We start from the raw sequence: 13697 nt of genomic DNA, 5'->3' as shown, positions 1-13697 counted from the left end.
TAGGTACATGTTCATTCTGTGTGTCCTTCTTTAAGGAACTAAGAGGATATTAGTGCCATCATAACTATCATACTTATATGTTTATACATACTCGTACTTTAAAGTAAAATTTGTGTCCTATTGGTATTTTGCAAGTTTAATTATTTTAAAACATAACATTCTCTACCCAAGTTGGTAAGCACTTATCCGTCCGCCATTCCCCACGTGACGCATGCGTGGCTGCGCAGCGCGCATCGATCCTTGCGCACTCGTGGGGTAGGTCCGGGGGCCCATACACGTGCAGTGCTGCATCAATGAACTGTGCATGAATGTACCACTTAATGACTTCTCCGAGTAAAAGCAAATGAGAGCACTGAGTGCATGAATATATTTATTAAACAGTGAGGTAATTTGGGATTATTTTAATTTATAGAAGCATTTCCTGATGCAGTTTCGGTCTAAAATGTTTTAATTTATACTCTTTACTCTCTCGTCAAAATTGCAAGTTAAAATTAGCATGTAAGATTGTACTCAATTATTATAACGTTTTGGTTAAGTTTTTGGCTGATAAAATATAGGTACCAAAACTGTGTTAAAATAAATTCAGAGGCATGCAGATTAAAAAAACCGGGCAAGTGCGAGTCGGACTCGCGCAAGAAGGGTTCCGTACCATAATGAAAAAAAAAAACAAAAAAAAAACGGTCACTCATCCAAGTACTGACCACTCCCGACGTTGCTTAACTTTGGTCAAAAATCACGTTTGTTGTATGGGAGCCCCATTAAAATTTTTATTTTATTCTGTTTTTAGTATTTGTTGTTATAGCGGCAACAGAAATACATCATCTGTGAAAATTTCAACTGTCTAGCTATCACGGTTCGTGAGATACAGCCTGGTGACAGACGGACGGACGGACGGACGGACAGCGAAGTCTTAGTAATAGGGTCCCGTTTTACCCTTTGGGTACGGAACCCTAAAAAACACACTACTTGCTGTAAGTGCATTTATATCATGTTCTTCCTCGCTTTATCCCGGCATTTTTGCCACAGCTCATGGAAGCCTGGGGTCCGCTTGACAACTAATCTCAAGAATTAGCGCAGGCACTAGTTTTTATGAAAGCGACTGCCATCTGACCTTCCAACCCCTGTGGTAAACTAAGCCTTATCGGGATAAGTGCATTTATATCGTAGGATGAAACCTTCTTCTTCTTCTTCTTCTTCTCCAACTGTTGCTTTTCTTTCTTTTGCCAACTAGTTCGTAGTAAGTGGGCGTCCAGACGGGTCCATCAAATTGACAATTTAGTCAGATATTATATTGGCGTCAATATCATCTAGCGTCCACACGTTTTGTATTTAGTCATTAGTTTTAGATTTACGTTTTATGGTTGTGCGATTGAAGTAAAAGAAATGCCCCCTACCCCAATATTTGCTTAGAAAATCCAGAACAGTGCACTAATTTTAATGCTAGTAAATTAAGATGTTCTGCACTTTCATTTACGTCGCATATATATTTTTTTTTCAGAAATCAGGCGGTAAGACCGGAACTTTAAGCCTGCAAGCTGCATCTTAACAATTGTGCGGCATCACTCATCAACTCATCATCAATTAACTACGTACCTGGGGGCCGATTTTTGAACTTCTACCGCTCGATTTCGTGTATTTTGTTCAATAGTATCTCCACCAGGCATTTAAATTCTACTAATTAATAGAATTGAAAACGAGTAGTCAATACCACTAGATTCCCAATTTCTATCGCTCGTATTTCAAAAATAGCATTTCGCCGTTTTCCACCGGTTTTCGAGCGTCGAAATCGAACGATCGAATTTTAAAAATCGGCCCCCTGGCCGCGTAGCCAAGATGCCAATCTCTCACGCTCCGAAGCGATCGAAACGCAACTGTCACTATCGCACTAATATGGAAGAGTGATATAGAGACATAAAGCTTTTCGTTGTCGAAGCGATAGCGATTGTAACCTTGGCTAGGCCGGCTGCTCCAGTAAACGCATCTTTACTTGGCACAGGTAATAAGGGATCAACACAAGCCGATATAAAAAGTAGTGCCATATTAATCAGTGGGCAAAGCGATCAATCCGATTTGTAGAGTCCCCGCCCCGCTCCCACGCATCGACGCTCATACTTAAAAGCCTTAAACACTGTAATTAAAGATACACTACAAATAAATAAACGTATTAGGCGAGTGACTTATAATGCCTCCAAGTCCTGCTAATAAAATAAATGAAGAGCCGGCAATGAGAATCTCAGTACGATGCATAAGGTGTGGTAAAATAGTGTATGTTAGGAATTAATAGAAAAGTGCTTAGTTAACACCTAGTTTTATTAGACAATTAAGTAACTTTAATATGATAGCAATGTTTTAAAGTTATGTAATGAAATGTTTAATTAATTCATACATATCTAAATATGCACTTTCATTACTTTTATGACGTTATAGGTAAAGTATCTAATTAAATATCTCATCTCATCTATTCTAATAAAAATCAGTAGGTACCTATGAATATGGGAATATTTTCAGTGGTTGTCTTCAGCTTCACCACAAAAACTAACTAGAAACATATAGGTATGCACCAAATTTAAAAACAACGAATTAAAAACTACTTTCTGATAGATTCATTTTATTATATTAATTAATTAATATTAATAAAATAAAAAATAATTAATTAATACATACACTCATGGACAAATTTATTAGAGGAAAGCAACAAAAAATATATTTTGAAATTACTTTAGGTGTCGTAATCCAGTAAGTATACCTTTTCTTGCGTTCCTCTAAAATTGTCCATAAGTATATGTTCACAATGACTAAAAATCAATATATAATATAACTGATATTTTCCTATGTACTTACTGCTTATATTTAAAATATTAAAAACAAACAAACAAAATCCGTTAAAGTGTAGTTACGTGGTTTGTTCTCGGCGGGCCCGCCGCAGAGGCAATTGATTAGTCGGCGTCCTTTGTGCGCCGGCGCAGCCAACAACAACAATTTGCTCGCGGCCCGACCGCCCTAATTTTAATGGCCTTATAAAATTTATATTTAATGTATTTATCATCGGCGAGCGATAAGTGGATATGGCTTTACCGGCTTACAGTCCTAAACTTCCGCGGTACAACATTTGAAATTTGAACTTTTGTACAACTCTTGAAAATTATGTATTATATACCAGAGCTACTCTCTGGCTTAATTAAAATTATAAACTTCCATAAAATGCCGTGGGTCTTTTAATTGTTGTATGTTTTTTGATATGAAAACTGTCCACCTTGCTGCTAAATCTAAGTTCATATCTTGGAAACGTAATATTGAACTTACAAGTACATAGGTATAAGTAGGTACACAGGTACCTTACCGCTTTACAATAGCAAAAACAATGAAAGTAAAGTATTTAGTACTAAATACTAATTAATAAAATAGAGGTATATCCACACTAGCGCTCACAAAAGGTAAGCATTCGTATTGTCTTACGACGCGTACGCACGCCACGCGGCGAGCATTAGCGTTACGGAACCTCGCTGATTGGAGCGCCGTCTAAGCATGCCAGACTGACGGACATCAACATGTGATCAGATACCCTACTTTGGCTTATGATATTCCTAAACTACAGCAGACAGGAAAACTTTTATAAATGTTTTACGAAGTTTTATTATTTTATCGTTGTTTCTTATCCTAAATCAGGTCACCCATTGCTGACTGCTGCTTACGTTTAGTTATTAAAATCGTAGTATTTTTTTTTAAATAGCTTATATCGAGTCCCGCCGCGGGGCAAAGGCCCCAAGACTTCCAACCTTCCCCATTAACTGCAGCATCCATCCAGTTGCTGATAAATGCGTCCAGGTCGTCCCGCCATCTCCTCCTAGGCCAACCGTGCCGGCGTTTACACTGTGGCACCCGCCCCGTGGCTAGTTTAGCCCATCTTTGTATGTGCGTACGTCGTACATGGCCTACCCAGTGGAACAGGCCCAGTAACTGCCCAGCAGTAAATTTTAAATCAATTTTTATATCCTGACTTCTGCCCGTGATCCGTCTCCGTAGAATTAGTATGTATTTCCATAGGAATAAAAACTATCCTGTGTTATTTCCGAAACTGAAATTATCTCCAGTAAAAGTTGGTCGATATGACCTATGCATTCATGGTATGTATCCTCCCGCGTTTGTCTATGTTCTCTTGATGATGTTGACAATGTCATGTGAGATAGAAAATATATTCTTTTGTCCTGACTAGAATCTACAGTTTTATTCATGTTTATTTGCGGATAATTTCCATACATTTGCAATTAGAATTTACAGTAGGTAGATAATTCGATATTTTATATTAAACTTAAATTCAAATCGGCACACGTCAGCAGGTGACATTCTACGAGCAATTAGTCTACTTAAGGCGCAACTAGGCGCAAACACACCCAGGCTTTGTCCACTGCGTTATCGCCGGCCGGCTAAGTGCCAGATCCTCGTTAACTGCTTGAGTTAACAAGACAAGTGTTTACGCGCGCAGTTAGTGCTGGGCCGGTGCGCGTGCGCTGAGGGCTGGAGGACGCGCGGTACTTACAAGGTTCTTCCAGTACATTGTTGTCAGGGTTTCTAGAAAATAGAAGTAGGGATATGTAAGGTAAATACCTTGGATGCTTAATACTAGAACGCAGTTCTGGTATGATTTTTTTTATATGGACAGCTAATCCATATAAAAAAAATCATCATTCGACGCGATAGGTTATAAATTATAGTGAGTTTAAATTACCATTGTGCCACATTTTTAAAGCTTTACTTTCTTTGTCTTAAATTTATTTATTGCAAATAATTAAGTGTTGACTCCTACACATGTTCACATTTCATTTAAGTATTTATTTAAGTGTATCTATTTTCTGTTTCTTGATATTTTCTGTACACTAAAATACTAAAATAAATATTAATATTATTCATATAAATATTATTTTTAATAAGCACTAAAATACTTACATTTTTCGAATTTTCATTTCACTAGTTCCAAACTCAGTTTATTTATTTATTTATTTAGTAAGTAGTTAAACTAGTTAATTACACATGTAATCATTACAATTTATTATATATGATGACTGGGAAAAATAATGAAAATTATGTTCATCTAAAACATGTTTGATCCTTGAATAATCACTATGGTAATCTGTAATTAAACTATCAGACATGAAGTGCTAATTAAACTTAAGTATGTAAAATACTCGTAGTATACGGGGTTACCCAGAATTTAATACAATAATGTAAAGTCAAACAGTGCTTCTGAACCGAGTGTTACACTTTTGACATAACCTTTCAATATTGACAGACAAATATTTACCGGCAGCTTTTTAACACTTTCGGGACTTTGTAGGCAAAGCTGCGTGCCTGCCTATATTAGTCTAAGAAATTAAAATTACTGACTAAACAGAAGCAGGTTATCGATCTCTGCTTTAAAGTAAAACGCACAACTCCGTCACCTAAATAATTGTTGGCTTATAAGAGAGTTAAGAGACAACCTGCGAAGTATAATTTATACTGACTAGCTAGTCCGATAAGATAATGGAGCAAAATGGTTTGTTAACAAATAATAAAAAAATAAAAACTTCAAAGAAAAAATCTCGAAACTAACAATATTTCAGCTAACCAGTTCTCTTAACATCTCATTGTGACATGTTCCACTCGGAGAGATAAAGTCGCATAAGCTTATGGCACGTTTGGACAAACAGGACATTTTACCTTTAAAATGACACGAAGTGGTGTCAACTGAAGTCGGCGTTAAGTCAGAATTCGGCATCCACAAGAGCATTATCACTGCTTCGGTAATAGGAGGCGCGGGTGCACGGTCCCTCTCAAACGAAATAGATAAACAATTCTAAAGCTTTTTGAAAAGGTCATTCATTGCCCAACAATTTTTTTGTTAGTGAACCCTATGAAGATAGGCATAACGTTGAAATTTTATCATGCAGATCAATAACAAATGGCATTTAAGAACGGATTTGGTTTATTGGAAACTGTATCAGAGGTCTTTAGTGCATACTACCGTTTTTGGGCATCCGTTCTCATGGCAGTGTTACATCTGTTACTAGTCAAGGACGTTGCCGTTTATTATTCTTCTAGTCTAATCTGGTTAACCAACACCTTCAACAAATATCCAGAGGAACTGTATAAGTTTGGTATAATTTTGTAATATACAAACCGAGACCCATTTCCATTACGCTTACGCGAAGTTTGCAAAAGCATAACCAACGGAATAAATTGCTCGGCACTTGTCATGTATACAACTCAACACCCTTCACAATAAACCAGCCGCTGCAAACCGATAACATACGAACAGGAATAGTAAAATTACGAATAATACCAACTGGTAAGTAAATACGTTTGTTGTAATAACAGATTAATCGAAATATACAGTGAAAACTTCGAAGACACTTAATTGACTTCACAATCTCTAAGAAGAAAAGTACAATCAAGAGAGGACAAAGTTATTTTTAGTGGCTAGTGACGTTTTTGCGACTTGTGAATAGTAGCTGTCATTGAAATAGTACATTGTGTATTAAGGGCGGGAAATAAGAAATTACGAACGAGTGTCAATTTTAAGCCCGACGCGAAGCGAGGGCTTAAAATGTTCACGAGTTCGGAATTTCTTTACCGCCCGTGGCACACACAATGTTTTTCATCACACTTGTAAGGAAAAAAAGGAGAATTAATAAAAACAAACTTCTGTATAAAACACTTTTCCGCCCTAGGGCGAAAATTTCAATTTCCCGCCCGCAAGCCCTACGTGTAAATAAGTGTTTTTCATCACACTTGCTCGGAAAAGATTTTTTCCGCCCTAGGGCGAAAATTTCAATTTCCCGCCCGCAAGCCCTACGTGTAAATACATCTTTTCCGAGCAAGTGTGATGAAAATATATTTTCACCACACCAGCTCGGAAAGGCTTACTTTGCACTTCAAAAACTGATAGCAAAGTTGCATTTTGTTCACATGTGAGGCAAAGTAATCAAATGCAAATTTTGAGTTGTTTTCTTACGTTGGCTGGTAAACTTTACTTTTAAATGATGATTTGGGATGATAAATATTTAATAACATTCATTTGGATTTGTTTTGGTTTGATTTTGTTTGATATTTTACATTTAATATTTGCTTCGGGTTGGTGTGGTGAAAAATTATGTGTTTCACTCGGGGGCAAATTTTGTTTAACCCTCGTGCTTTGAAACCCTCGCGACGCTCAAGACTCCATTTTCTGAACCACTAGCTACGCTCGTAGTTCAATTTTGGAATCTTTCGCTTGCTCGGGTATCAATATTAGCACGAGCGGTTAAACAACAACTTTGCCCCCTTGTAAAACAAATAACTATGTATTAATCGTTGTTATTCAAAACTTATAATTATGTAAGTCTCAGCTGTCACAAATATTGCAACGTCACGATAGTAGTAGAATTTCACGGTTAGTTTCACTAGACTTATATCGACCGGGATATGAACGGGGTTTCATGAGCTCACGGTTCATATCCCGGTCGATATAAGTCTACTTTAATTACTTTGTGTTTTTCTTACGACAATGAATCTGCAGTAATGTCAAAAAGTTTTCTATCCAAGTTTTAACATAACATGAGCCAAATGTATATTTCAAGCGGCATTTTTTTTATTAATAATTTTGTATCATTTAGTTAGTGTACTGTCGCAATAGTCTCAGCCGTAGCTGTGTTGGCAAAGTGATTGGTTTGGCGACCTGATACCGGCGCGGGCGGCGATACGTCTTGCTCGGGAAGATCGTTAGTTACGCCTTGGGAGGTCCTGGACGCTGATATGCAAGCACACGTTTGTTGGTAAATAATTAGTTATTATTTGGAACTTTTATTCGAAATAAATATAAATAAGTTATAATATATCATATTACTTACCTCATACATAGGTAATATTATTTTTTAATACAGTTGCTCAAAAAGTGCTACTTTACGTAGCTGTTTAGCGTGCGGAAAGTTGGTTATCTCGAACTAGTGCTTTTTACTTTTCCAATTTTTTTAAATTTATACTTGTTCCAATTCACGACTACTTATTGATGAGTGTTAATATTAGTTTCCTTTAAAAGTCGTAATCAGCATAAAAACCTACCGTTAATGTAAGAATACGAAAAATATTACATATTTCATATTTAATTACTTACCTCTTCATCATTATAACACGTTTATTTTTTAATATTCAATATTGAAAATTCCGTTCTTAATAAGTTGACTGAATGGAACGGAATAGCTGCCAAACGCCCATAGATATAATATACTTAAAGACGACGTCTAACTGAGCTGTCACTGTTACCACTTTTGTTTAGTGTACGATTAACAATGTTTTTCTTATTTTTTCGCAACTGTATTAAAAAACGTCGTTCGATACACGTGCGGAAATGTCATTCTTCACTCGTCCCGAGTCTTGCCACTCGCCTGCGGCTCGTTGCAAGATATCTCGGTACTCGTGAAGTAATGACATACCTTCCGCACTAGCATCGAAATGTACTATTTTACAAAAGAATGACAAAGTCTCTAAAGGTGACAATCCATTTCCAACCGCAGCTGCACTACTGTTCATTTTACTATGGAAATTGACAGTAACAGCGACGCGTTCAGTACCAGTAGTGCAGCTGCGGTTAGAAATGGAATGTTACCCTAAAGAGGTAATATTAGAATAATAATAATTTGGCATAAATATGATTAACGTAAAAAATCTATAGGCAAGGACGAAAAAAGTGTATTCTTTGAGGTAATACGAACAGCGAATAATTATTAATTGAAGCAGCAATTCATATAATCACTGAGCGTCTTTGGAATAATTTACCTTCAGCATCAGATCTGTAACCTTACATTATCAAAATTACGTAGGTAAATTCTAAAACATCAGCTTAATGGTAACATTCCATTTCTAACCGCAGCTGCACAACCGGTACTGAAAGCGTCGCTGTCATTGTCAATTTCCATAGTAAAATTGACAGTAGTGCAGCTGTCGTTGGAAATGGACTGTCACCTGAATTCGGCACTTACCTATAGATTTATGACTACTTTCACAAAAATATTGCTACATGTTATATTTGATTAAATCATTGCCAGTAAAAAAAACTTTGAATATGTAGAACATATATCTAATAGAATTTATTTGTGAAAGGAAAAACAAAAATTAAATCCCCCCTTCCTTCGTTGGCTCCCTTCAACATGGTCTGGAAATACTAGCAGTGGTAATTATTAAATTGAACATTGCTGAGGTGTAATATAATCGCTACAAAGCTTTCTTACGAAGATACATGTACTGCAATGTTACAAATAAATTAAGTAAATGTATTTAGTTGTAGAAGATAAGAGGTAGACTTCTAAGATAATTTTATTGCTACAATTTGACGCTCAATTCGACATGTTTAATGTGGGCTTAAGATATCGCAGCTTATAAAAATTAGAGCAATGTTGTTAAAAACCGGGCAAGTGCGAGTTGGACTCACGCACGAAGGGTTCCGTACCACAATGCAAAAAAAAAAAAAAAAAAATAAACGGTCACCCATCCAAGTACTGACCCCTCCCGACGTTGCTTAACTTTGGTCAAAAATCACGTTTGTTGTATGGGAGCCCCATTTAAATCTTTATTTTATTCTGTTTTTAGTATTTGTTGTTATAGCGGCAACAGAAATACATCATCTGTGAAAATTTCAACTGTCTAGCTATCACGGTTCGTGAGATACAGCCTGGTGACAGACGGACGGACGGACGGACGGACGGACGGACAGCGAAGTCTTAGTAATAGGGTCCCGTTTTACCCTTTGGGTACGGAACCCTAAAAATGGGGATACCTACCACTGACCATTTTGCAGGTTTTGGTTCATTTATCGAAGATTGATAAAAAATATTGTTGTTAAATTACGAAATAATAAAAAGACCTTGCAGGTTATAATTCTAGGTTTATTTTTCGGCATTATATTTATAATGTTACTTCGCACTGGTTCAATTGTGACGTCCCACGGGTAAAGCTACCTTGTGGCGGTTGGCCCTTACGCTATTACTTGCGCCGCTCCAATATTATTGCGGCGCTATTCGACGTAAGCGCCAACCGCCATAAGGTACCTTTTTCGTAGAACGTCACAATTTAATCATTGCACGCCTTATTTCTTTTTCCCCAGGCTGCCCCATTCATACGGAGCCGGTACGAATTCATATTTACACATTTTCATATGTACGTGACGGTATTCTGTAAAGAAGGGAAACATTTTATTTTTTAGAAGGTGCCACATACGGATCAATACAACCTTACTCATCCCTCGTTCAACGCAAATTCTTAATTTCTTGCTTACATGTATTTAACTTTAATTTAACCATACGATTAAAATAAATACAGAAGTGCTTTTTCCTACAAATAAAGCAAAAAATACAAAAAAGAAAATTAGAGATACTTAGGGTTTATAACATTTAAGAATCTTTACTTCATAATTATCTATCTGTGAACTGACTGACATGGATGCCAGTGCCAAGCTTGTTCGCTCGAAAACATACACATTTTTTGCGAGCGCATCGATATAAACCTTAGAGCATTTAATAACCGGAGTCGCCTTTAAGAGCTTACCCCTCTGCAACTGTGCAAGCTTTTGTAAGGACTGACGTTTATCTGACATGGGTATTTGTACGTTACATACAAATTATGTACAAATAGCCATACGTTCGTGCTAACTCTATCTCTGCAGCGCAACGCACAATCGCAGGTAGGGGCGTTAACCTGGCGAGCGTAATTGACAATGGTGTGTTGAGTGTTTTGAAGCCATGGACGCATTTTATGGCAAATAGTCTTTGTAACGACAATAGTTTGTTTATGACTTTCTTGTACTTCAGGGCGTTAATCCACACTGAGGCTGCGTACGTTAGGGTTGGTTCTACTACATGTTCAAAGATGGTTCGGATATTTCCCGGGTGGACACCCCACGTCGGTCTAATATATTGTTGAAGTTTGTAGTAAAGTTTTTTTGTTTTCTCTATTTTAGTTAATACGTGTGTTATAAATGTTCGCCTGCTATCTATTGTTACCCCGAGGTACTTAAATGAGTTGCTAAATTCTATAAGGTTTCCGTCCATGTGTATTCGTGCCTGCTTAGCTCTAAAACCGGGCTGGCAGTATCCAATTTGACGTGCCCCTCCCCCGCAAAAATCGGCAGACTATTTTGTACAGAAAATGAAAGCCATGACGTCTCCAGTTACTAAATACTCAAAGGTATAAACTGTCTGTGGGCCCGATTCGGATTTTGAAATAGATATCTTTTAGACATCACCAAGATACGATAACGGTATGTTTAAGATCTGACATATATTTGATATTTGCGCGATTCTGGAGATACTCTTGAATGATTTCCACAGGATATGATTAAGAGACTTAATTCACATCTAATCTTACTCTATCTAACGTAAAAGTGACATTGGTTGCCCGAATTGCGCTGCAAAAAAGAACTAGTTGATATCTAAACTATAGCGTATCTAGAATGGATCTAGACGTGTCGTCTCTTGTGAATATTTTAAAATTCGAATACGGCAGTATTTCGATGATCTAGAACTATGTACTTTCTTTTTCAGGGCGTTGAAAAACAACTCGTGCAGATATTGTAATATTTAGTAAGTAAATATTGAGTTAACATTACGTTTATTTTCGTCGCAGTTGTACTCATAGCTGTCGCAGACGTCGTTGAACATGCGCGTGATGCCGAGCGAGTCCTGCGCACACACAGGCACGAAGTCATGCTGGCATTCGTCTCCTAGTTTGCAGAAGTTTATCACCTGCAACAAACACCATGGTATTGCTGTACTTTTTTCATAAAACGACATATAATAGACAGGGTTGATGCATGGCGCAGAATAATGAAATGTCCACAATTTTGAGGGTGATTAGCCCACATAATTTACAACAATAGTTTTAATTTTAGGTTACTATTTATTATTCAATAAATAAAATAAATACACATGCACATTCAATCATATTTATAAACCGGGTCAAAAAAAAACTAAAAATTAAAAAAGAGCCACTTTTTTATATGTATGTCCGTGTACGTAAGTGGAAGTAAAAATCATTCGTTTAATGGCATTTGACATTTCATTTTGCTGCAGTTACAAGATAGCATGATTTATTTTGTGCTTGGGAGATACGTAGAGTAAACATACTACGGACTATTTTCTTCATCACGTCTTAAAATAATTGCAGAGTAGAGATAATATCGTGTAGGTATTACTCACCGGTTCTAGAGGGAAAAAATAATCTTCCAATTCCACCTCCACATGGGACCAGACTTGACTTGCAAATTTGATAATCAACAAACCTGTAATGTATTGTTTTGTAACAGTCAGTAATATTCAATTTGAATTTAATTAATCAGTTAATAAGTAATGAGTTTTTGTTGTACTAAAGTCAAGAAAAGAAACTACAAATAAATAGTAATTTACCCGTGATGGCTCTCCGTAATGTCATAGTTTCAACACATGGAACTCGAGCTCCACACACTCGTAATCCAAATGGCAGTCGATAGTTTACATAAATTATTAACTGTTATAGCTTGAGACAGGAAATTGTGGATAAACATAAGCTCAAATATAAATACATATTGTTTATAACTATGATTCACATATATTCAAGTACTGTACTTATACCTGCTATCAAAATAGATACTTATAATTGTTTGTAAATAATTATTAATGGATTTGTAATAACACTCTCACAGTTAGAGTTAACTGACAGGCACGGGAAGAAATAAAAATTTAAAGGTCTTTTTGAAAATAGTTATATGTAGGTACTGTAAATAACCATGTTAGCTGGAAACCACTTATGAAGCTTGCTTATAAAAAGTAGCTATACATATATCCAACACGGATCCATATCCATCTAACGCCAACCTAACCTAATGCTAACGCTCCCAGCATTCAATATCGTTCCGATACAGCTTTCATATCCGTAGTCACGCAGATCAATGACAGAAATGGAAGTCTGACTCAAAAATCTGTATTATAAATTAAAGGAGCTAGTTGCGTTTTGATCGACTAAAGTAAATATAAACTTAATAAATCCATGAAAATATTAAACAAATAAAAAAAACTGCATGGCAATATTTCATAAGCCGACGCACAATGGTGATTCCAAGGTACATCGTTAGGACGTTTCTCATCATTTACGTCAGTCTACACATTTTTATCGAATCAAAATCAATAAACGAGACACTCAGTTTCATATCACATACCTAATGTATGTCAAGTTGTGCACATATTCAGTAATCAGTAAACGTTTTAATTTTTAATCGATCTAGACCAATCACTCAGACCATTGGCGGAATTTTAGCGCCACACTCAGTGATAATAGAGATTTGGCTCTGTCACTTAATTACTTATTGCGGAAGATGATGTTTACTTTTTTAAAAGGTACACTTCATAAAAAACGGGGAAAGCAAAGAGTAGTTCAGGCGTGCGACTAAGGGCCAGTTGCACCAACCACAATTAACAGACTGATTAACGTTAAGCAGCAGAGAACTACGAAACTTACCATACAATAAAATTTAAAAAAAAAATACTATAAATAAAATTCAGCGAACGCGAAAACGGTGAAAGACGGTTTGGTGCAACCGACCCTAAGTCTTCCGCTCGCTGGCGAAGTCGCTGATTAACGCTCCGTTTTATGTCAATAAGTTTTTTAAACTTATTGGCGCAGTCGGTAGATATCTAAAAAAAACAACTATATGATAA

The 13697-nt window shown here is 36.5% G+C and overlaps 1 protein-coding gene and 1 long non-coding RNA gene across 2 annotated transcripts in view; both read right to left on the bottom strand.

The window, feature by feature from the left end:
• The window catches only part of LOC134667803 (uncharacterized), a 433239-nt gene that overhangs the window by 329398 nt on the left and 90144 nt on the right, over positions 1-13697 (bottom strand). The window lies entirely within an intron of this gene.
• On the bottom strand, positions 10077-12520 carry LOC134671321 (uncharacterized). The gene is made up of 4 exons (XM_063529151.1): positions 12411-12520; positions 12204-12286; positions 11615-11750; positions 10077-10182 (listed from the first exon to the last, which is right to left on the bottom strand). Exons 1-4 carry the CDS (start codon positions 12433-12435, stop codon positions 10097-10099), a joined length of 330 nt encoding a protein of 109 aa, XP_063385221.1. The 5' UTR covers positions 12436-12520; the 3' UTR covers positions 10077-10096.

The sequence above is a fragment of the Cydia fagiglandana genome, chromosome 1 (genome assembly GCF_963556715.1).
Source record: "Cydia fagiglandana chromosome 1, ilCydFagi1.1, whole genome shotgun sequence".
Lineage (NCBI taxonomy): Eukaryota > Metazoa > Arthropoda > Insecta > Lepidoptera > Tortricidae > Cydia > Cydia fagiglandana.
Note: the sequence above shows the minus strand (reverse complement) of the source record. Positions and strands in the feature narration are given on the sequence as shown.